This window comes from Octodon degus, unplaced genomic scaffold, assembly GCF_000260255.1.
Source record: "Octodon degus isolate 3935 unplaced genomic scaffold, OctDeg1.0 scaffold00016, whole genome shotgun sequence".
NCBI lineage: Eukaryota > Metazoa > Chordata > Mammalia > Rodentia > Octodontidae > Octodon > Octodon degus.
The window spans coordinates 7,110,453-7,132,989 of NW_004524592.1; the positions used below are offsets into that span (position 1 = coordinate 7,110,453).

Here is a 22,537-nt window from a genome sequence, read left to right on the forward strand (position 1 = left end):
CACCCAAAACATTAGCATGTCTTTTGCTATTTGCAGAAAAGAAACCAAAATTCAAGAGGACATTGACTCTTGACTATTTTTAAGTAGGCAAACCTTAAATCACAGTGCTTGTCCAACATGGACAGGCTAGTTTGTCTCTGGCAGAGAAATGTCACTGACAGCTCTCCTCAGCAGCCCAAGGGAAGGGCCTGCTGTCAGAATTTGAAATCAGCAGACATGATGACAGGCTACTTTCCAGGGCATAATAAAAATTCCAACTTAGGGTGAAGGACATCACAGAATCCTCACCTAATAACAAGCATAACTGCACTGTAAGAGTTTTACGTAAACTGCAGGTGCAGAAAGTTTTAAAGCAACGAAGACCATTATTTTCAAATCTCAGATAAGTTATTTTTGCAAAGCAAATGATTTTGACTTATTATGTCTAGTAATAAATGTTAAATTATTCTCCATGCATATCTAATCATTTTGGAAACGAAGTAGAATTTATATGAGTAATTTCTCTAAACCTTGGGGGTATAGAATGTTTCACATTTCATTTATAAATTTTAATTTAGAAATTATTAGAATACCAATCAAATGACTCATTACCAACTGATCAAAGGCCAAACATAAAATCTGATTCAGTCACTACAAAAATGAAAATTTTAATTTTACTTGCATAAGTCTTTTGACCTTAAGTTTTAATCAACTTTTTGACAATTTTTATCATTTCCAAAACAACTATCTGGCTTTTTCAATTAGCTGGCACTGTTTTAGCCTGTGTAAAACAGACTTTGATATTTTTAGTGGCTCACCTTTTACTTCTTTCTACATTGTAGTGGCTTCATAGTACATTGTTTTTATCTAAAATAAGGCCAAGTATGGCAGTTTGAATATAAAAACCTCTTCTAGCTTTGTTCTTCATCTTGCCTAATAGTTGAGTAGAGAGAAACAAAACTACTTTGGACAGCGGATGCTGAATGCTTAGTAAGATTTGAGCTCTAGCTTGACAGTTTACAGGGGTGTCTACTTTGTCACTGTGATTTTCACCTTTCTGTCTTAGCAAAACCCAAATTATTCCATGCTAAAGGTCTCTGGGGTCGTTTATAAATCATGCACACTTGAGAGTTAATTCCATAAATATCATCAACCTTCAGAAACTATTCCATAAGATAGAAAAATATAGATGGTTGCTGTAAGGGAGAGTCATAATCCAGAGTATTACTATTATTTTAATCAAAGAACTGAGTTTTAAGTCCCTAGGTGTTATGGATGTATGTAACAAAGTCTTTCCTTTTAAACAAAATTCCTGAATTTTCAGTTTCAGGAAAACTTATATTCTGAAAAGCCTATGTGAAGGGAAAATTACTTAATACCTTAGAGATTATCTAGGAAAAAGATATCAAACCTTTATTTGATGAATGACCAATTTACTATATTCATGGAATGGAGGCGAAATTGCATAATGAGTAAGATTAGCTTCAAACTATATATTTTTTATCAGTATATGTTTACAAAATGTATATGTACGAATTCCCCAAGATGAATGTAATTATTATACACATTGTATATTATATACATGAATGTAATTATTATATACATCTTGTATATTATTATATTACATTCATCTTGGGGAATTGGTACATATACATATTACTTCTTAATCATTTTTACTTTCTAAGCAACATTTTAATCACTTTCATTATTAGTATAAAATGAAATGACTTGGAAGTATATGATAATCTTTTCTTCTGCTTACTTCACAGGTGAAGTGAAAAATATATCAAAGGGATCTTATTAAGATTCTACTTTATTTCAAATTCCTTTAGAATTCTTATGCTTATTAAATGCGTCAAAATTTCTTAGTGATGCAACCAGAATCTCAGCAACTTTGTTTTCTGAGCTTTTTGTTTGGTTATCATCTTTATGCTTTTTGTTTTGTTTAGACTTTATTATATCACATAGTTTAAGGACCTTGTTGCAAATTTATCTCCATTTTTGTTTGTTTTGTTAATTCTTTCTAGACTGCCTGAACTCCAAGGGGAGTCTAACAGACCACTTAGGCGAAGTCCAATCCAGAACATAAAGGGGGGGTGTGTGTGGTCAAAACTGGTCTTATGGGTTTTATAAAAACTTGGAGGTTCCCTTCGATATGCCAAGACCTGACTCTTCATTCACATGTGAAAATTTCATTCACACATTTGACTCTCATTCACACACTTTTGCACTGTTAAAGTATAGGTTAATGCAAGTGAAAAACATTAATCAGAATTATGTAAATCTTTACTAATTTCACCTATTCTTCTAACATGATAGAGAAGAACACTACAGTCACTTTTTGGATATTTGTGTGGCCTTAGTGGGATTTTATCATGACGATCTAATTGAAATGATCTATCATTGGATTTGTTCTCTCCTATGTTTAACTGTTTTAGAGAAACTAACATTGTCCCCTTAAAATGAGGTCATTCTAGGAAAGAATAAGAAGACAAAAATATATAGGATATGCAGACAAGAATACATCCATCTTACTAGTTAGTTAGTTGGAAATATGAGACACATGGAAAGGAAGAAGATGCACTTCTAAAGTACAGGGTTTTTTTTGTAGAACAACATACAAGCCAGAGGCATTCATTTCAACATCAAGTTGAGTATCCTGTGCAGTGAGATTTCAATTTTAATTTATTTTAGTTTGACACTGTGGTGCTGGTTTTTTTATTCAAAGATTCACATGTCAATCAAGAAGCTGCAGTATGGACAGTGACTGAGTGTCCAAAAGACTGGGTTCTGCCTAGCCCTGGGGGCACGCTCTCGAGATGAACCTCAACTGCAGAACCACTTCTTTCTTCCTCAGTGTGAGGCTGTCTCAGAAACAGTTCGGAAAGAACATTTTGGTCGAAGATACGTTAATGAGTTTTGCCATTAAACCCACTGTTAAATATTTTTAGATGGTCTCTCAAGAGGAGCGGGAAGGGATATTTTAAGCATAATAGTCATTGTAACTTATAAAAATGAACAGACAATGAGCTCTTTCCAATTAATTCACACGCTACAGTTTCTTTTATTTTTTTCCTTTAAAATTTAGGAAACTTTAAGGATTTGGTGAAGAAAATAACTGGACATGATCTGTTCAGCTACCTGAAAATAACCTGAGATTCAAATTTCATTTCCATGTCTTCGCTTGGCTCATGAATGAAGAGCAAACAAAAGGGAGTCTTACAGCCTCACCTTTGTGAATACAGGGTCATATTTTTCTCAGAGATTTTATTTTATTATTTATTTCTTAAAAATACATTTAGTACAGGGTCTACAGGGTCTCACTACACAGATCAGACTCATAGTGATCCTCCTGTTCTCAGCTTCCCAAGCGCTGGGATTACACAGGTAGGTGCCACCACGCCCAGTCTCAGTCATCGTCTCATTACACCCTGGGAGCGGGGCTGGCATAGGATGACGGGGATCGAATCCCAGTCCCTGCATCTGCTTAAGCAGGTGCTTTAATCCACTGAGCTATCTGGCCAGCCCTTCTCAGAGATTTTAATAATTGGTATTTATATATCTGAGCTCTAAAACGCCTTATTACCCTAGAAAAAAAATCTGAATTCTAAAATTTCTATTGCATAAAAACAAAGTACTTAAGCTTACAGATCTTTTATAATAATAATTTTTGCCATAAATGAATAACAAATAAAATAAATAAAACAAACCTTATAAACATAATTACTAAATTTTAATGAATAGAATTTTTTTCTCTATACTGGGTTGACTAACAGCATTTTCAACTTCATAGGGTATTTTATTGCTTCTCTTGCTTAGCATTTATTGTACCCTATTGTGATGGAAAGAATTGAGTTGGAAACAACTTAAAAATCAAATAAGGACAAGACTGTAGGGAGGACAAAGAAAGAAGACAAAACTAAACTAAACTTACTAAACTAAACTAAACTAAACGAAACGAAACGAAACGAAACGAAACGAAACGAAACGAAACGAAACGAAACCCCTTCTGTCTGCTTAGATTGTAGAGCCATAACTTTCTGACTCCCATTTCTCTTTTGTCACAGAGTACCTAGAAGTCTCAATAAATGTTTGATAAAAGAGTAAATATGTGAATGAAAATGCAGCCCCATGAAGTCCGTTCTCCGTATGTTACTGCCACCTATAGTGGACAGATCTTTGCAATGATAATCATCATAATGTGATACCGCTGGTAAGCATCCTGATTTGTTCATAATTAGCTCTCTACAGAATTAATTTCACACAAAAGTATAAGAGATCCTGGCCTGCACCTCACTGATTTTGTTCCCTCCTTCCTCGTCCTCCTTTGTCACTCCCTCTCCCCCATGGAAAACTTCTCCTCTACCTCAGAAACACCACTTTTTACAGCTTGTCCACTGTGACAGAAACACACGAAGAATCTATCAGGATGCCCAAATGCATGTTTTTTGAATAGCTGTAATGCAAAACTCCTTCACACTCTAAGTAGAACCATGCATTTGAGAGCTTAACACAACTTACAGTCTTTTTAAAGAAAATGGTACTATAAACAAGTATTATTTTGCTCCTCTGTTCTACAAATAAGAAACCCAAGGGCCAAAGGGATCAGAAGGCTGGTGAGATAACTCAGCAGACTAAGTGCCAGCTTAGGCAAGCACAGGGACCAGGGTTCGATCCCCGTATGGCATGCCACCCTGGCCCTGCCCATGGGCATGCTGAGCTGGCCACCGAGACCAGGTGTGGTGGTGCACACATGTAATCCCAGTGCTGGGGAGGCTGAAATAGGAGGATCACTATGAGTCCTAGCTGCATAGTGAGACCCTGTGCCAAATACATTATAAAAAAAAGGAAGAGGGATTAGTACTCAACATCATGTAAAACTCTGATGGAAAAGCTGGACCAAGAATTCAATTCTTAAATCCTAGTCCAGTGTTCTTTTTCTTAAAATTCACTGTGGTCAACACATGGAGTGTTTCTTTAGGTAATAATTGCAATGGCATAGGAATTCACATTTATTCATTAATGTTGTTGGAAAGAATGTATCGCTCCATAAATATAACATACTACATTTAACCATCACTAGATAAATATAGAGCATTCAGTGTGAGACTCTGAAGACAGGAAGGAACTCATTTCTGATTGGCAGTCATAGTCCAGTGGGTGAGATAAGACAGACACTGAACAGCTTCACAACGTACTGTTTAATTGAGAATGTGAGAACCTCTGGCTACAGTTGAGTATAAAAGACAAAGGAAAAAGCAGGTGCAGGTAGACTAGCTAACAAACATTGCAGTGATATTATCAAAATAATATATCCTTAACTAGGGTGGTATAGATTATACAGAGAAAAATGGGCAAATGTAAAGCTACTGAGGACTACAAAATTAGTAGCACTTAAAGATGTTCATGGTGCTTGAGAGATAGCGAGGCGGTCTAAGTGCTTGCCTGACAAGTGCAAGGATCCTGGTTTGATCCCTGTACCACATGCTGTGCCAGCCCTGAGTTGAGCTGGCCACCAAAGCTGGGTGTGGTTCTGCATGCCTGTAAACCTAGCGCTGGGGATGCCGACAGGAGGATCACTACAAATCCAAGCTGTGTAGCGAGACCCTGTACCAAATAAATAAATGGATACGAGATTAAAAAAATTTCAAGATTTGGAATATAGAGAAAGGAGGTGAAAATAAGACTCTAGGATTTTTTTTATTTCAGATAGAAAAGTCATTTGAGCAGATGTAAAAATATTAAAAATAACATAGTGTGAACTTTCCAGCCTTTAGTTACACTGATGTCTGTGCCATTCTAGAACATGCTAGACCTGCTTCTACCACATGGTCTTTACATTTTACACAGTCCTCTGTGCCTTCCTGATATCAATGGAGTTATCTTTACTTCTCTGGCTTTTCTATTCAAATATCACCTTTTCAGCCTTTCCTTGCCACTCTACCAGAAATATCATTTCCCTTCCACATACTATAAGTTGCTTATTTTTTTCTACATGTTCTTTTTAATGTATTTTCTATGTCATTTTTCTTTGCTTGCCTTGCTTCTTAGAATGCAAATTTCATGAAGGCAAGAATTTCAGTAATTTTAATTCCTTTGTTTATTGTTACATTCCCAGAACCTGAAACACTGCATGGCACATAGTAGGGGCTTATAAATACTTGCTGACTAAGTAACTGAGTAAATAAACTGAAAACTTTGAGGCTTGGGAATTTTCAAGGAACTATAACACAATTCTCTGTGTCTTATAAGATGGTGAGTTTGATGACAGAATTAATATTTTATTATTGATCCTTGACATTATCTGAAGAAATTCTAATTTAAATAGACTCTATTTTAAAATGCTGATTTTTATAATTATTTAAAAATAACTTCTCAAATATAGGTGAAAATATATGATAAAACTGCAACATAATTTTCCAAAACCAATGCAGTTTAGTAACAGGGCATATTTTCAATGGCATAGCAATTTAGCACTTGGGTGGCATTAAATTATTTCTTGAAAATGTTATAAAGTTTCAGAAGCCTCTAATTTTGATCCTCACATGAATTCAAAAAACAGCCTTGGCATGGAAAGCCCTATTAAAGAAAGCTGTCATTTTCATGTCATGCAACAAAAGTAAATGTAAGCAAAATGACTGTGGTATACAAAATGAAAATATTTTGTTGATATCATTAGTCCTTAAATACAAATTACATTCTTTGAGTATATAGCTTAAGCAATAAAGATGACACCCACAACTCAATAGACATTGTGGCTAATGTGAAAATTTGTGTTCCTTATTTTGTAAAAATATGAGGGTTGAACAAGGGGATGAATATCTTTGACCTCCAATACCCTTGAATTTAGACACATAAAATCGGGTGATAGAAATCAGACTGTGTTACTTTAAGCATATATACTGTGCTCTACTATACTACACTGTACTGTCATATAATTACTTCATAGGTTTAAGTGTAGAGGATTTACCTAAATAATCTTTTTTCGAAAGAAGCCACAGCCAAACTGACTGGGAAGGTAACAGGCTGACAAATTCCAAAATTCCAAAAGACTTATTATATAAAACATGAACACTGCTCTTGCCGGAAATGAAGATGCCATTATCTTCAGCTCAGCTGATCTCAGAGTGGGTGCTGTGGCCGTGAATGAAGCAAGAGTCCATCTCTCACCCAGTGATCCATCAGTCCACAGCTGTGGCCTGGCTGAGCTCCCCACCTCTAACCAGGCTGTCTGAAGAGCAATCAGGGAACACACATTCTATGAAATGGCCTCATTAGTAATGTTCAACTATGACAAAGGCACATATCTAGTACTTTTTATAGTGCTCTCCATAAAGCTGATGGAGAAATACAAGAAACTGGTCAAAATGTCAGAGTATAAATCAAGTCCCTCTAAAGCCTGATTCATAAACAGAAAAGAAAGCACTGTTCAGCTAGTTGTCTAAGTTTTAAAATCTATGTGTTTAGAGAAAAAGTTTATTTTGGTGGCTGTGTTTAAATTCAAGCAGCTATATGCTTTAAGAACTAAAATGAGTTAAAATTCAGATTGCATGTAAATTGAAGTACAGAGACAGTTTCAGGGAAGAGACATAACAAGAGAGCTTTCATCTAGACCTTGGGTTAAATGGACCAAGCTCATTAGCTACAGTGAGCCCAGTATTGCGTATGTTCTTTCCAGTTGAATGAATTCATGTTTTAGCTGACAGCATTAACTCTGGTGCTCTCTGTAAAGCTCATCATATCTTCAACGAGCTTATCTATTCCATTAGACAATGATTTGCCTCACTGAACTGAACCACTGAGCCAAGCCTCTCCGGCAACAGAAAATTGGACTTTAACAAAAGAGATGAGGGCTATCAGCACAAGCCCTCTACATTCAGAAGAACAACAGATCCTCACACTGGGAAGTTGTGAATTCACATATATCACTATTACAAATCATGCTCTTACCGAAAGCAGTTATTGTCCTGTTCTCTTTAATGATTCTTAGGTGACTCCTGCTCATTAAAATAGCCCAGGGTGATCAATTTTCAATTAGGAATGCTATGCAAGTGGCTTTGATATCTTCAATAGTGTACATTTATTGGCATTCAATCAGATAGTAAAGGTTTATAGCATATCACTCTGATCATGTCGATGAAGTCTTGGGTAAAAACTTTCCCAGTCTTTTTTATAAAGTAAGAACTCTAAAAAGCTTGGTAACATGGCTACACCTACTTACAAGAGAAGCTGGGAAATATAGTACTTTGGGGAAGAAGGCAGCTGGCTATAGGCCTGTCTGATCATGTTATTATTGTGACAGAAAATATTCAGGGATAGCAGGGTAGGTTCAGCAGAGGCCAGTGAGGCATTTGCCTCAGATACAAATTTAGAGTCACCAGAACTTTAGTTAATTCAGATAAACATTTGAATGTAATATGTTTTCATCAACTGTTGCCATCTGTTTGATGGTAGATGTTGATAATGGAGGAGGCTGCATGAGGAGCAGAGGACATATGAGAAATCTGGATCCTCTGCTTAATTGGGCTGTGACCCTTGGATTGCTCTATAAAATAAAAACTGCTTTAAAACAGTCCAATCAAACACGTCAGTTCAATATGATTAGAAAAAGAATCCTGTCCTTACCAGTTGCTAACTGCTGTAATTGCTAGAACAATTTTAGTACAGGTCAAAAGAATAGGCCACTTTTGGGGCTGGGGAGATAGGCTCGTAGTCTAAGCACCTGCATGGTAAGCTAAAGGACTCAGGTTTGATCCTCAGTACTGCATGCATGCCATGTCGACCCCAGAACCCCAGGGGTGGTGGCGCATGCCTGTAATCCCAGCACTGGGGAGGCTGAGACAGGAGCACTATGGGTCCAACCTGCATAGCTGTACCAAACAAACAAACAAACAAACAAACAAATACATAAATAATTTTTTTAAAAAATAAGCCTTTCACATCAACTGTATGAATTACCAGAGTGGAAGTCAATTAAAATTAGACCTGGAAATCCAACCATATACAATAAAGAAGAAAAAAGAAAATACAACATATATATGACCATTTATTTCTGGATTGATTTAATCTTAGAGATTCTTGCAGAGCTAAGCCATTCTTCTCAACTCCTCACTTCACAGAGTCCTTTGAACACAACAGTACAATTTAACATTTCTATGCCAAATGTGGCTAGTATCAGATATCCCCTCCCAAAGCCTTATGTGGCTATAGGTGGGGAGTTTTGAAAATATGTGAATGTGGATTAAAAGTGCGATATTGGAATTAAGGGGTGGATAATGGAAGCCCCACCCTGGCCGTGGGTGACATAAATCAACAGGCTTAAAGCCTAGAAGGACTATAAAGGGCAAGAGAGAAAGCTTCTGCTTGCAGCCTTCTGCTTGCCATGGCCTGCTTCTCCTCTGCGATGGCCTGCTTCTCCACTGCTAGAACACCTTGCCCTGGGGCCAGCCGACTGTAGCTCCAATAACCCGTCCTCTTCTTTAACTTTGAGTATTGGGTATTTTGCCTCAGCAATGAGAAAAGTAAGACAGTTTATAGTGATGCTGTCCCCCTTTTGTCATGTATATATTTAGTTTCACTAAAAATCTCACAAAATGATTTATTTTTCTTCTGATTCTAAGAAGAAGTAAATTCTTTTATATAGCAATATTTTAAGATAAGCAAGGAGGTGCTAATTAAGGAAAATACTAGGATAGAAAAATATTTATAAAAAGAATTGAATTAAATATAAAATATAGACAATAGTTACTTAAGAGCTCTCTCTCATCAAAAGTCATAAAGAGAATTTTCCTAGGGACACTAAATTTATTTAATTCACACTACTCCTCTAATTATTTATGCATAAACTTAAAGATAGCATGACGTTTGGATATTCCTAAAAGGCCAAGAAGAATTCTGGCTCCTACAGAACTGAGGAGTACAAGTGTAGTATACATTTAAAAAAAAAATTACAGGCTTCAATTTGTTAGAATTTGTGATTTTTTTTTTTTTTTTGCTCACAAAAGTTTTTTAGAGTTTCTATTTTTCATATTGCTCTTCTATAAAATTTTTTTTTACCATGGCTATATTAAAGGATGTTGTAGTTGTTCTAAAATGGGACTACCTTTCCTCTCTCAGACCTTACTTGATTTTCTTAACTCCATGGGCTTTCTTAGACCAAATTATAATAAGATGGAAGAAAGTTTCCTGCTAAAGAAGGAGTACCATGCAATTTTTATTTCAATGTGAGTAGGAGTCCTGGGCAGCTTCGCATTTTGGCAAGATCTTCCATCTGAACCTCTAAATACATTTTCTTTGGCTTGAAGGAGGGATGCTAGAAGGCAGTGGCAGAAAGTGTAAGAAACAAGAAAAAAGAGTGGTAGAGAAGTTGCTAAAGTGAAAAGAGAAAGTGTTTCTAAGAATCTGTGGAAGGGAATTAGAAATATGTTTATAAACAAAGAGAATTACTGCTTTTGTCCTTCTTTTAAAGATGGTTGCTTCCTTTTAGCTCCATTTAAGGAAAGTTGGAATTATCAAAAAAGTGATCAAATTATAAGAGGAATGTTAAATACTATTTGTATTATTTTCTTCCTGGCTTTGCCCAAAATGTGTAGTAGATGAGCAAGATTTAGATCAAAGGGGAACTCAAAGCCCCTAACTAGAAAAGACATAAATATTTGCTCTGGATTTGGAATTGAATTTTTCTAATAATTTTCTTTCCTAATAATTCTATTCAATATGATTACTGGTAAGCAAACATTGTAATGTTATAACTTCATTAAAAACATAGTTTATTATTACCATAAATCCTTGCTCTTTGCAATATTTAGGGAATAGTAGCCAGAGAAGTAACTTGGTAAACTATCCTCTGATTTTAGAGTCAAGACAGGAAAATGGTAAGAGATGTTAGAGGAAATCTTTGGGGGAAAAGGAAGGAAGGAAAATCCTTCAGTGTAATCACTGAAAGCGAAATTAATCTCACTGAGAAGGTCTGAAATGGAAAACTCGAAGTGACACCAAGAGTAACTTTAATTTCAAGTTAAAATTCTCAAATCTGGAGATGTACTCCATGAAAGATCTATGAGGAAATCACCTGAAACATCCTCCTACATGACCAAATCAATTGTTACCCAAAAAATGACCAGAAGTAAAGGAGGGTGTGTGATTTTCATTACATTTTATAAGCTTGGTTCTTCAGATAAGGTCCAGACTCAGCAGTGAGCTGTAACCAGTAGCTCAGGAACACGTCCGTCTCTCTTGCATTTTAAGAACTGTTAGCGGAATAAGGTGGTATTGATTCTTACCTGTCCGCCTTTAGGCTGGTATTTGATGTTGTCTGTCGATCCGATTTTGGATTTGACATTCTTCAGGTCTGGCAGTGGCTGGTTAATAAGCCGGAGCTGCTTGGGTGTGGCGGGTGATTTGGGAGGAGTACGAATGATGGCAACTTTCTTCTCACTGGGCACCAAGATGGCAGATTTGGGGGTTCCTGGTGTGTGAGGGGTCCTGGGGAAGCTGGGGGTTCCAGGAGTGCCTGGGGTGCGTGAGGAGTAACTTGGTGGGGTGCCAGGGGTGATGGCAGTTGATCCAGGGGTAGTCGGGGTTGAGGTGCCACTTTTTCCTGCTCTGCGAATTGGCTCTGACCCTGTATTAATAAAGGAGTCAGACAAACACAGAACAACTGCATCAGAGAACTCTCCTCGGGGTACCATTCCACCTGTGGAGTACCGGGACTCATTAAGTTTCTGAAACATTCATTAATTATCACAAAAATGCTAACAATGTGCCAGAACATTCTTCTTCAGGTTCGTAATCTGATTCTTTAGAAAATCTGTCGTTATTAATACAAGGATGAAACTGGACTTTTTTGATTTATTCTCCTTAGTTCTCATCACAAATGTGTCAAAAACAATTTTCTACTTGCATGATCATTAACACATGCGAACTGCCTTTAGCTGGGATAAAGGAGATCTCTGTGAAGATTTCTGAATGACACGTGGATCATTCATTCCTGTATTTATTCATTCAGAGCTTCAGGTGTACACAGGGCACAGATGGCTGAATTCACATACAAGGTATTAGCCTCTGTGGAAAAGCACTGATGAAATCATGTCTCACACTCTTCCCCCTGCTTATACGGAGAAGCACTGGGGTTGCACACAAGTTTCCTGGAAGCTGGCAGACACTATTCTACTATACAGACCATTATCCTCTTAATAAGGAAAGTAATCCCAGTGCTTTATACTAAAGAGATCTATTTCTTTCTGTAGAAAATTGGGATGCTATCACAAAATACTCAGAGTGAAACTTGCACATGATTGTGTTATTTATATAGGACCTTCAGACATGAATTTATTTGCTGCCACTCAGCCCAATTTTGCTTTATTAAAAAATGCGGTCAATGTTTAAATTACAAATATTATTAGAGTAAAAGACAAGTTCTTGTTAATCTAGCTCAGAATCCTCCCCCTCATTTGAGCACACTTCTCCCATCATTCTTGATGTTTTCTGCAGCAGCTCTGGAAGTCTTTTTGTGTGCTTAATTGCTCTGTCTTGACTGTCTCAGTGCTCTGAATCAATCCGAAACATTTATCTTTCAGGGTAATTTTGACTTTGGGGAAGAGCCATCAGTCACAGATGCCAGGCCCAGTGGATAAGAAGGGTGAAGACACCAAGTAAGGTTTTCAGGAGTATGCCAGTGTGTTGGATGGCACCATCTTTACAATTCATAAAGACAGTCACAAAAGAGGATTTCCAGAGCTGCTTCAAAGAATGGCAAGAATAGTGAGACAGATGTGTTTGAAGGCAAGAGGAATATTTTGTGGGGGATTAATGGCAATATGCATGCCTTTTACTGTAATAATTTTTAAAACATATTTAAAATAAATCTTTTATGTGTTTGGTACAGTGTCTCTCCATGGACTCATAGTGATCCTCCTGTCTCAGCCTCCCCATTGCTGGGATTACAAGCATGTACCACCATGCCCAGCCCAGTTCTGGGCCTGGCACAGCATGAGGTATTGAGGATCAAACCCAGGTCCTTGCTCTTGCCAGGCAGCCACTTAGAACACTGAGCCATCTCCCCAGCCCTACTGCAATAATTTTGAAAATTTAAATATTTGCTATATTTTTTGATCACCCCAAGTATGTTACTCTTTCTCCTCTGTTTTCTTTCTGATACCAGGTTCTCTCAGATTATCTTTTAAAATGTATTTTTAATGCCATTTCAAATGCTCTTCTGAAAGAGGAATAGTAGAAATAAGTATAACTATGTAGATTTAAAAGCACTTTTGTAAATACCAGTAAGTTTGAGCATTTCTTATTCTGCAATTAAAGAGGTCAAGTTAAAAACTAGTATGATTTTAAAAATACTTGTGAATTTATTAAACTGTGCCCTTATTTATTTTCTCAACTCAATGACAAAGCCTTTCTTTCCTCCTGGGCTAAATGAACTTCCTGCATAGCAATGCTTCCTTCAACTCTTTTCATTAGTTTTATGCAAGGCCAGGATATTTCTGTGTTCAGTCAAGGACATGGTAGAATGAAAGTGGCAAATGCCTTACCTTTCTGGTCCTTGTTACGCCTTTTTGACATAGTTAGAGCTAAAACAGGTCTGAGGGTCTTATATGAACAGGGTATCAGTTATGCTTATTGCCAAGCAATGCGATAAAAGGTGTGAACATAAATAAAACCAGAATGTAAGGCTAGGATTGGGTCAGAACCTTTTAAAAAGCAATTTATACACAGAACTGAGTTAAAAGGCAGAATCAAGTGGCATGAAGATGTGGATTTATGGTGACAGTGCCAATTTTTTTCCATAGCAACACATATATGCACCCTACAAGATGTCCCTTTGGGAGCATGGGGCCTTTGGTTCCCCCTTGGGCTACTGTTTATGTTCAATTCCAAATCTAGATATGTGAAGTTAAAGCCATTTCCCTGGAGATTACTACCTCTTAAATGCCCTTCTTGCTAGTATAATGGAATAATTTATTTTTCCTGTTATAAAAAAGACATTTTGTTGGCTAGGGAGATATCTCAATAGCATAAGTGCCCGCTTGGAAAGCACAAGGTCCTGAGTACAATCTGTGGCAAAAAAAAAAAAAAAAAGACTTTTGGTGATTTCAAAGTGTTCCTAGTATAGTTCTTATAGTCTGTTAATAGTTCACAAAACTAAATGTCACTGGGCACAATTGCTATAATTGCAATAAACATTTTCACTGTAGGCAAAAGCTTTCCATAAGTATCTTGCAAAATAGTCATACATGAAGTAGGCCAATCATTATTAAACATTTTTAAAAGCAATTGGTGAAATCAACTATAATGTGATAGTGAGAGCAATTTCCAACAGTGTATAAGAGTTTTTAAACAATAGTTAATTATTTTCCATGTAACTCTACAGAGCAGTTCTCAAATATTATTTTCTACAAATAAATATATAGAAGATATTAAAAGGACAGCTTGTGACATTCACAGTGGGTTGACAATTTAACCACTCACTAGCTAAGTAGGATTCGACAAATTATCTTCTCTCAAAAGTCAGTGTTTTAATCAACCAAATTTCAGCCATTAATACCCATCAGCATTATAAGTTAAACTAAGTAAAAATATATCGTAAGTGCTTTGTATCTGTATATTCAATAAATGGTAGTCATTTACTCAGGAGAATATTTTGAATCCATCTTTTACTGGATGGCTTTAGCAGTGCACAATCTCTAAACGTGTAAAGAACATTGCATAAATCAGGATAATTGTTAATCAGTTTGTTGCGGGCCATCAACCCAAGGAGAAGCTCTTGCTCAGTTCACACTGTCTTCATAGCTTATTTGAAATGCAGACCCTCAACAAATTAAGCAGGATCTTAGGTACTGAATTTTGACTTTCCATTAGATTTCAGGAGTTGGAATTCTAATAAGAGTTAAGTTTTTTTTTTTTTTTAATTTTATTTATTTATGTGTGTGTGTGTGTGGCCAGCTCAGCCCACCAGGGGGCAGGGCTGGCTGGCATGTGGTGCTGGGGGATTGAACCACGGTCCCTCTGATTTGCTAAGCTTGTTCTAAGTAGGTGCTTTAGACCACTGAGCCATCTCACCAGCCCCGAGTTAAGTTTAGATATGTTTTTAAAATCCCTGACAATTTGTTTCCTCAATTAATTCATTTTTAAAGTTACTTTTAATTTTTGAAGAGAATTTAAAAATAGCAAAAAATTAGAAATGATACAGAATTTCACTACACAAAATAATAGCAATTCAACAATAGTTGTTCTATTTCTTATTGTTGTCTTCAAATTAGTTGTGCAGATTACCAGATATAAGCATGCAAAATTGGTCCAAAAGTTATAAAAGATTAAAAAGGACAGAGAAAAAAATTGAAGCATTAGCTGCTCCTTTCAATAGATCAGCAGAAATCAGCGGTACAATTATCCAAGCTATTCTGTATATATACATATATTTTTCTTTTCCCTTCTTTTTTTCTTTCTTTTTTCTCTCATCCATTTACCTTCCCTTTCAACAGCTTCTTGTCTTTTTACAGTACCTATGGTACCTTACAGATTTTATTTACTCTTTTAGGTTCTTACACAAGTGAGACAATGTGATGTTTACACCAGAGTCATTTGTTGCACTTCTGAGAATGGTCTCTAGTTGCATTCATTTACCCATAAAAGCCTCGAGCTTATCTTTTTCTTTTAATAGCTGAGTAATGCTCCATTGTATAAAGATACTACATCTTGTTTATCCATTCCTCAGTTGATGGGCATTTGGTTTCCAAGATTTAGCTGTGACAGATTGTGCTGCTATAAACATGGGTGTACAGATATTGCTATGATATGATGTTTTCAGTTTTTCTGGAAAAATAAGTGAGAGGGGAATAGTTGTGTTGAATGGGACTTCTAATCATAGCTTTTTGAGGAATCTCTTGCCCTTCTTGAAAGGACAAGAAGCTATTGAAAGGGAAGGTAAATGGATGAGAGAAAAGAGAAAAGAAAGAACAAAGGAAGGGAAAAGGAAATATATATGTATATATACAGGATAGCTTGGATAATTGTACTGCTGATTTCTGCTGATCTATTGAAAGGAGCAGTTAATGCATCAATTTTTTTCTCTGCCCTTCTTAATAGTGGTTGTGCCAATCAGCACTCCTAATAGTCGAGAAGTGTTGCTGTTTTCCCACAGCCCCTCCAGCATTTGTTACTCATTTCTTGATAGCCATTCTTTCTGGGGTAAGATGGAATCCCAGTGCTATTTTAATTTGTGTTTCTCAAATGATCAATGAATTAATTCATTTAAATTTTTAATTTTTAATTTTATGCATTTGGTACAGGGTCTCACTATGCAGCTGGGACTCGTAGTGATCCTCCTGTTTACAACTTCCCCAGTGCTGGGATTACAGATGTGAGCTACCACGCCCAGACTTGGTGTTCAGCTCAGGGTGAAGGGTGGGGCTGGCATGGCATGTGGTACTGGGGATTGAACCACATTCCCTGGGCATGCCTAAGCAGGGGCTTAGTCGGCTGAGCTATCTCTCCAGCCCTAATTCATTTTTTCAAATATTTTGTTCTAAACTTAAAACAAGAAAGAAAACATACACTTAGAGAAATGAATTTATCTCAATCTTATTTGATAGACAATAAGTTAATATTGGTCCCTTTTCCACCATTAGTTGTTTTTACTCACAAGGTTATTTTATTTTATTTTATTTTGGTGGAACTGGGGATTGAACGCAGGCCCTTGCACTTGCCAGGGAAGCTCTTATTCCACTCAGGGATTTCCCCGGCGCCAAAAGGTATTTTAGAATCATTTATAGTCTGTATTCTCTGGTTGTTAGGACAAAGACAATCTGTTCTTAATCCATGTTGTATTTGAAAAATGTAAAATAGAAGCACTTTTCCATGTAAGCAATTAAAAAAATAATTAAAAAGGAAGTGAAACCAAAAGCAACTTACTGGTGGTCCGTCTTGCTGAAGCTGAGATAGAACTGTTGAGGGAGAAGGAATTCTCGTCTCTGTCTCCTGACACACCTCGGCGAGGAGGAAGGATTGAGGACGGCCTTGGAAGAGAAGAGCGTTTTTCTGGGCTCTTGGTGATGCCATCCTGATTCGGGAAAACAAAGAGACACTGGGTTCTTGTCAACCTTTATTTTAATTATACAAAGTGAGTACATGGTACTGATTAGTTTTTCTCCTGTGCTGATAAATTTATTTTAATGGGTACTACCAAATCTCATACACTCATAATCATTTCTACTTCAAATACATTAGAAAGAGTTTATATTTACCTAGATATTTTATACAATTATATTTTTCTGGAGTTAGTGCTGAAAATTAATTTACTAAAATCATCTTCAAGAAATTGCTAATTCTACTGAACAACTTCATTCACATGATAATTTTGTAATCAGCAAGAACTGGCCAAAGGGCAGTGCATGAATAATGGCCCCAAGAATGACCACAACCATGTGGCATATACCTATGTGACAGGAACTCTGTACCCACTACATCCATTTATGAAGTCACTATCCCCATAAAATATAATGCATATTTTAAACCTGAGGAACCTGATTTAGCTAATGGAACTTCTTTCAAATTCACACAGTTGGCAGAGGTAGTATTTAAACCCTGATATATCTGAAGGTGACTCCAAATTGTACTCTATATTATGTACAATAACGCTTGTTGTTACTATTATGTAATTATTACATTATATATAATAGAATAATTTATCGGAAATAATTGCTAATGGATAATACAGCTAGAAAAATATTTTCTGTAATTATTATGAGGAAAATACTAAAATTTTTCAATTGTCTTTGTTTTTATCAGGCTCTGTCATTTATATGTCAAATAATTTTATTTTATATCCTTGTTTTTATGTTAATCCTGAATTATGCCATACAATTGTCTCCCAAATTATATTCCTTTCTGCACCTTACCTTGTTCCCTGAATTTGAGTTTGGGAAATGCTCTGTAGAGCCCGCTGAGATGGGCTGTGTTAAAAAACTGTCAGAAAAGGTACCCCTTTTAGTCGTGCTAGAGTAGGCTGAGCTGTATCGTGGAGACTTTGTGTTACCCTGTAAAGCAGGAATCTTTGACAAGGTAGGATTCTAGCCATGAAAGAAAACAAACAAAAGTACAAAATAAACCAAACTATGAAGTAAAAGGAAAAATCAAAAATTACAAACATTTAATAAATCAAATGTATACTTTTAATAAAAACACAATGACTGTATTCAATGATGAAAATGTACATTCATGTGAGAACAAGAGATTTTCATTAAACACTTTTTAAAAAAAAGCTAGAACTAGCTTAACAGCACTTATACCTACTGTATGTGCACATAAAAAAGATGCTGACCCATTAATCCTTGTATTTGTCAGGTCTCCAACAGAGATTTGTAATATTTGCTCTCTTTTCCTTTCAAATAGTGTCATTGTTTATGCTTAGCATATAGCACAGAAACAATGAATGGTGTTAAATAAATAGTGAGTGACAGATTAATGGAAGGAGGGAAAAAAAAAGAATAGTGTTGCTCAGTCTTAGAGGAATTAGTTTTGTGAAATTCTGAGACCAAAATCTTTGTGTAGTTTGATATAGGAATTATAACTGCTTAACTTTAGCCAGAGAACCAGAAGATGTGGTTGGAAGTAGAAGTGCTCTAATTAACCTTGTAAAGGGACGTAGGAGAGAGCCTTTCTGGGAAGAAGTAGGCTGGTGCTAAAATCTCACACTATTAAAGTTCAAGGCTAGAGTTTAGTTCTGAAGCAGAAAAAGACACACACACACACACACACACACACACACACACACACACACACCCCTTTGTGGTGTGGATCATTTCAGTTGGCAGGAACACAGGAAGCACTCTCAGCCTGTGGTCTCCCCCTCCCCCAGCTTCTGGAGTGGATTCTTCAGAGAAAGAAAACAATCTCAAGATTTTCTTGCCTCTGAAATAGACTCGTGTTATTCTGAGGAGTCCACTGTAGGATGCTTGTGGAAACAATTGCTACTGTATTTTTATATTAATAGTCATATTGAGATCCATCTGCACAATTCATATTATTTTCAGTGAATTTGATTTTCAAATGAGCAGTACAGTTACTGCTGCTTTCTGGGTTACTGTAGGAAGATGGCCCCTCATGGGGTCCTTGTCTGAGAAGGGAATGAGTGAAGACATAATTACCAACTTTTTGGAAGTTGCAAACTTTGCTAGTATTCTTATAAATAAAATCATTTCACTGTCAGGGATTACAGTAAGACCTTCAAATCATGATTTCTGCTCTTTAAGGACACATTGTTCATAAAATACTTTAACAATATAAGTGTTAAGCAGAATATCACAACAGAAATTAGAAAAATAGTCTTTTGGTTAAAAGAATGAGGCTAAGTGGCTAAATTTTGGAATTTTGAAATTAATTTATCTATAGTTGTCATTTAAAGAAAACACAGATAAAATATCCTTCATAGGTGCTATATAGGAGATCTCTAATTTATAAATACAAAAGTGATGCCATTTTTGCAAAATGTCTTTATAGTCTAATGTTCTTCTAATACTAAGTGCACCTTTTAAAGTATATACACAGTCCACATCTTGATTGCATTTTAAAGAACTTTAGACAACGTATAGACCTAACAATAGATATTAGTGTTCTAAAGATTGAGAAAGCTATTTTTCAGTTAATCGATATTGACTTCCTTTGAAAACATGCAGTTATATGTAAATTTATTACATGAGGGGGCCTGCCCCTTAGCTCAGCTCTTTAAGTGGCTGCTTCAACAAAGCAGTCAGGCTCAGGTTGCTGTGGTTCGATCCCCACAACTCAAGCCAGCCAAACCTGCCTGCCCTGAAGGCATTCGGAGCCAGCCCCCACCCCCCAAAAAAAATTATTACATGAATAAAACACAGCTGGAGATCTAGTGTAGAATAAGTAAGATCTTTCTATGCACAGATGACAGTTTGTATGATGTGTTACAAAATCTAAGGAGAGTCAGCCCCAAACTGGTTCCCCGTTACAATCCCCAGACCTAATTGACACACTTTGAGGACTCCCAGGGAAATTGCAGGCATGAGTGGCTTTTGGTGGAAACCACGCTGGCATCTCACAACAACTCTGGGAAGACTTTGTTAAAAACATAGGCAAGAATGACAAAGCTGAGGAGACTGTTATTTTCAAATAATTAACTTGATTTATAGCTGTTTCAAAAATGGTGGATGAAGCTGAGAATTTTATCTTAAGGTTTCACCTCCACAGTCACTTAAACAGGAACATAAGCATGCACACGTTGTGCAAAACACTTCTTTCCTGACCCAGGGCCATGACGGGAAGCCTAACTGGGTCAGTATAGTTGTTCTTTTTTGATTGATCCTACCCACAAAAGAATGAATTTCAAAAATGTGTTCTAAGAGAGAAGAATGAAGTAATTAGATTGGCTCTAATTAAGGCAGACAGGTGCTAATGCTAAGTAGACTGCCATAACTATCAGAAACCAAGTTAATGAAGGATTGTGGGTGGGCAATTTTCCTAATAAAGCATAGGGAAACACCCAGGGAACTGTTTTCCTGAATATCAGAGATAAGTCCAGTGAGTGTTAGTCTAGGAATTTTAGGAAAGATAAGGAAAGGATGAGATATGGGGAAGAAAAATAGGGTCATAAATGAGAAAAGGTAAGAATCCATCATTGTTCTTCACATAGATGGGATGGAGTTCCAAGGAAAAGAGCTAGTTTTATGTCACACAAAGTCCTTGTAGACTAAAATATTTCCTCTAGGTTTTGCAGAAGATGTATATTTAAGGCAACAAACTCATGACTTATTTTTGGTATCTTGTCTTAAAAAGTTTACTTTCTAAAAAGTAACCAAATTCATAATAAAAACTAACGACTGTTTTTATTCAGTAAATGACTAGTATTTTCCAGTCCTAATACTGTGTACTATTGTATAAAATTACTCTAAGCTTCATAATTAAATGATAATTTTGGGAATTTTATCATCCTCCCTTATTTTTAGGCCATTAAAACAGAAATAGATCAATTGAATAATAAATGTGTAAGACTGGAACATGACAAGTCACTAACTAGTTCCCAGTTAGAAACAGAGGGTAAAAACATACAAAGTTTGGAATCCACTGTTCTCAAAATCAAACCTAATATTGACCAAAGCAATAAATAATTTCTATTACCCGTCATATATTTAAGAATATGTCTAAAAACATTTGTATAAAAGTAAAATATTTTCCTTGATCAAAGTGAAGCCCTTCAATTTCAAGATGAATATCAAATATTTGGTCATCAATGGAAATGATTCATTGTTTTCACACTAAATAAAAGTAGAAGATTAAATACCTATCAGTTATTAGAAGTTTAATTATGTATTATGATTTAAATATCATTTATAATCAAGGAGACCCAGAATGTTGTGACAAGTTATTAATTAACATCATTCATATTATTTATTATAGAGTATATTTCATGAATAGTTCTTTAAATTTTTTCTTCTAGTTTTAAAGAGGCAAAAGTATTTCAGGTTGGTTTTCATCTTTAAAATATAGTTCATTATATGAAAAACAAAATTCAAAAAGAAAATATTTACAAACTTGAAAAAGTTAAATCATATTAACAGAACCACATTAAAATAATACCATGCTTATCTTAGAATTTGGCAAATATAAGTTTGATAATATGTAGTAAAAACTCTCAACATAGACATTTTTCTTAAAATGCCAATTTTTCTCATAGTAAGTTGTCCTAGTGAACATTGCCAACATTATCTCTAATCTATTACAAATAGTTACGTTGACGGTAATGGTAAATTTGATTCTATATAAAGCAAATGAATTGGTCTTCCCCACTTTGGCCAAATCATTGTGCTGCTTCATGGTTTTATCCTACCAATAAAGAGGCAGCCCAGCTGTCGTCCCACCAGCTACCATCACACATCCTTTCAGAGCATGTTAATCCTTGCCTGGCTGCTTTGAAGGATCAATCTGGGTGGGTGAACTGGTTGAATTACATTTAAGGATAAATATCCAAAAGTGTAAAGAACATCTAATGTTATTAAGACATTGCAACAAACACCGAAAGGAGCTTCAAATGAAAAACAAGGTAAAACTTGTTTTACTCACAGAAACTTTGTCCTTGGCCTGTTTAAATACACTGGGAGCCTGAGTTGATTCACCACCTGTTGCTGTTGAAAAGAAAAGACATAAACAACCTCAAACTACGTGGCTAAAACCCATACAAATGCATTCGTTCAATGCCTTCTGGATATTCTATTGTGTCAGCAGAATAATGCAAAGCAAAATTTTATTTTTTTCTGAGGAAACCTGAATCTCAAAAACATTGCATGAGACTCTAACTAGAGTGTGTGTGACTTACTGTATTTCCATATCAATCAAAGCACAGGTAGGAAAAACAGCCATATTCTATGGGTTCACAATGTATCTTAGAAACACTACTGCATGAAGTGAGACTCTATGATAGAAGTCACAGGATAGCAATGTGAACACTACAGAATTTAAGGAAGAGGAAACTGGTTTCAAGGGTTGGTGTGACATGGAGGTGCTCACTGAGATTTCCAAACCCTCCTGC

The 22,537-nt window shown here is 36.0% G+C and overlaps 1 protein-coding gene across 3 annotated transcripts in view; it reads right to left on the reverse strand.

The window, feature by feature from the left end:
- Map2 (microtubule associated protein 2) overlaps positions 1-22,537 on the reverse strand; it is a 306,953-nt gene that overhangs the window by 12,121 nt on the left and 272,295 nt on the right. For 2 of the 3 annotated variants that reach the window (XM_004626615.2, XM_004626613.2), the window contains 3 exons: positions 22,072-22,133; positions 16,900-17,047; positions 11,262-11,602 (listed from right to left, as the gene is read on the reverse strand). In XM_004626615.2, coding sequence (XP_004626672.1) covers positions 11,262-11,602; positions 16,900-17,047; positions 22,072-22,133 — 551 coding nt within the window. Of the gene's footprint in view, positions 1-11,261; positions 11,603-16,899; positions 17,048-17,885; positions 18,057-22,071; positions 22,134-22,537 lie in introns of all 3 variants that reach the window. The other variant, XM_004626614.2, reaches the window with a different exon arrangement.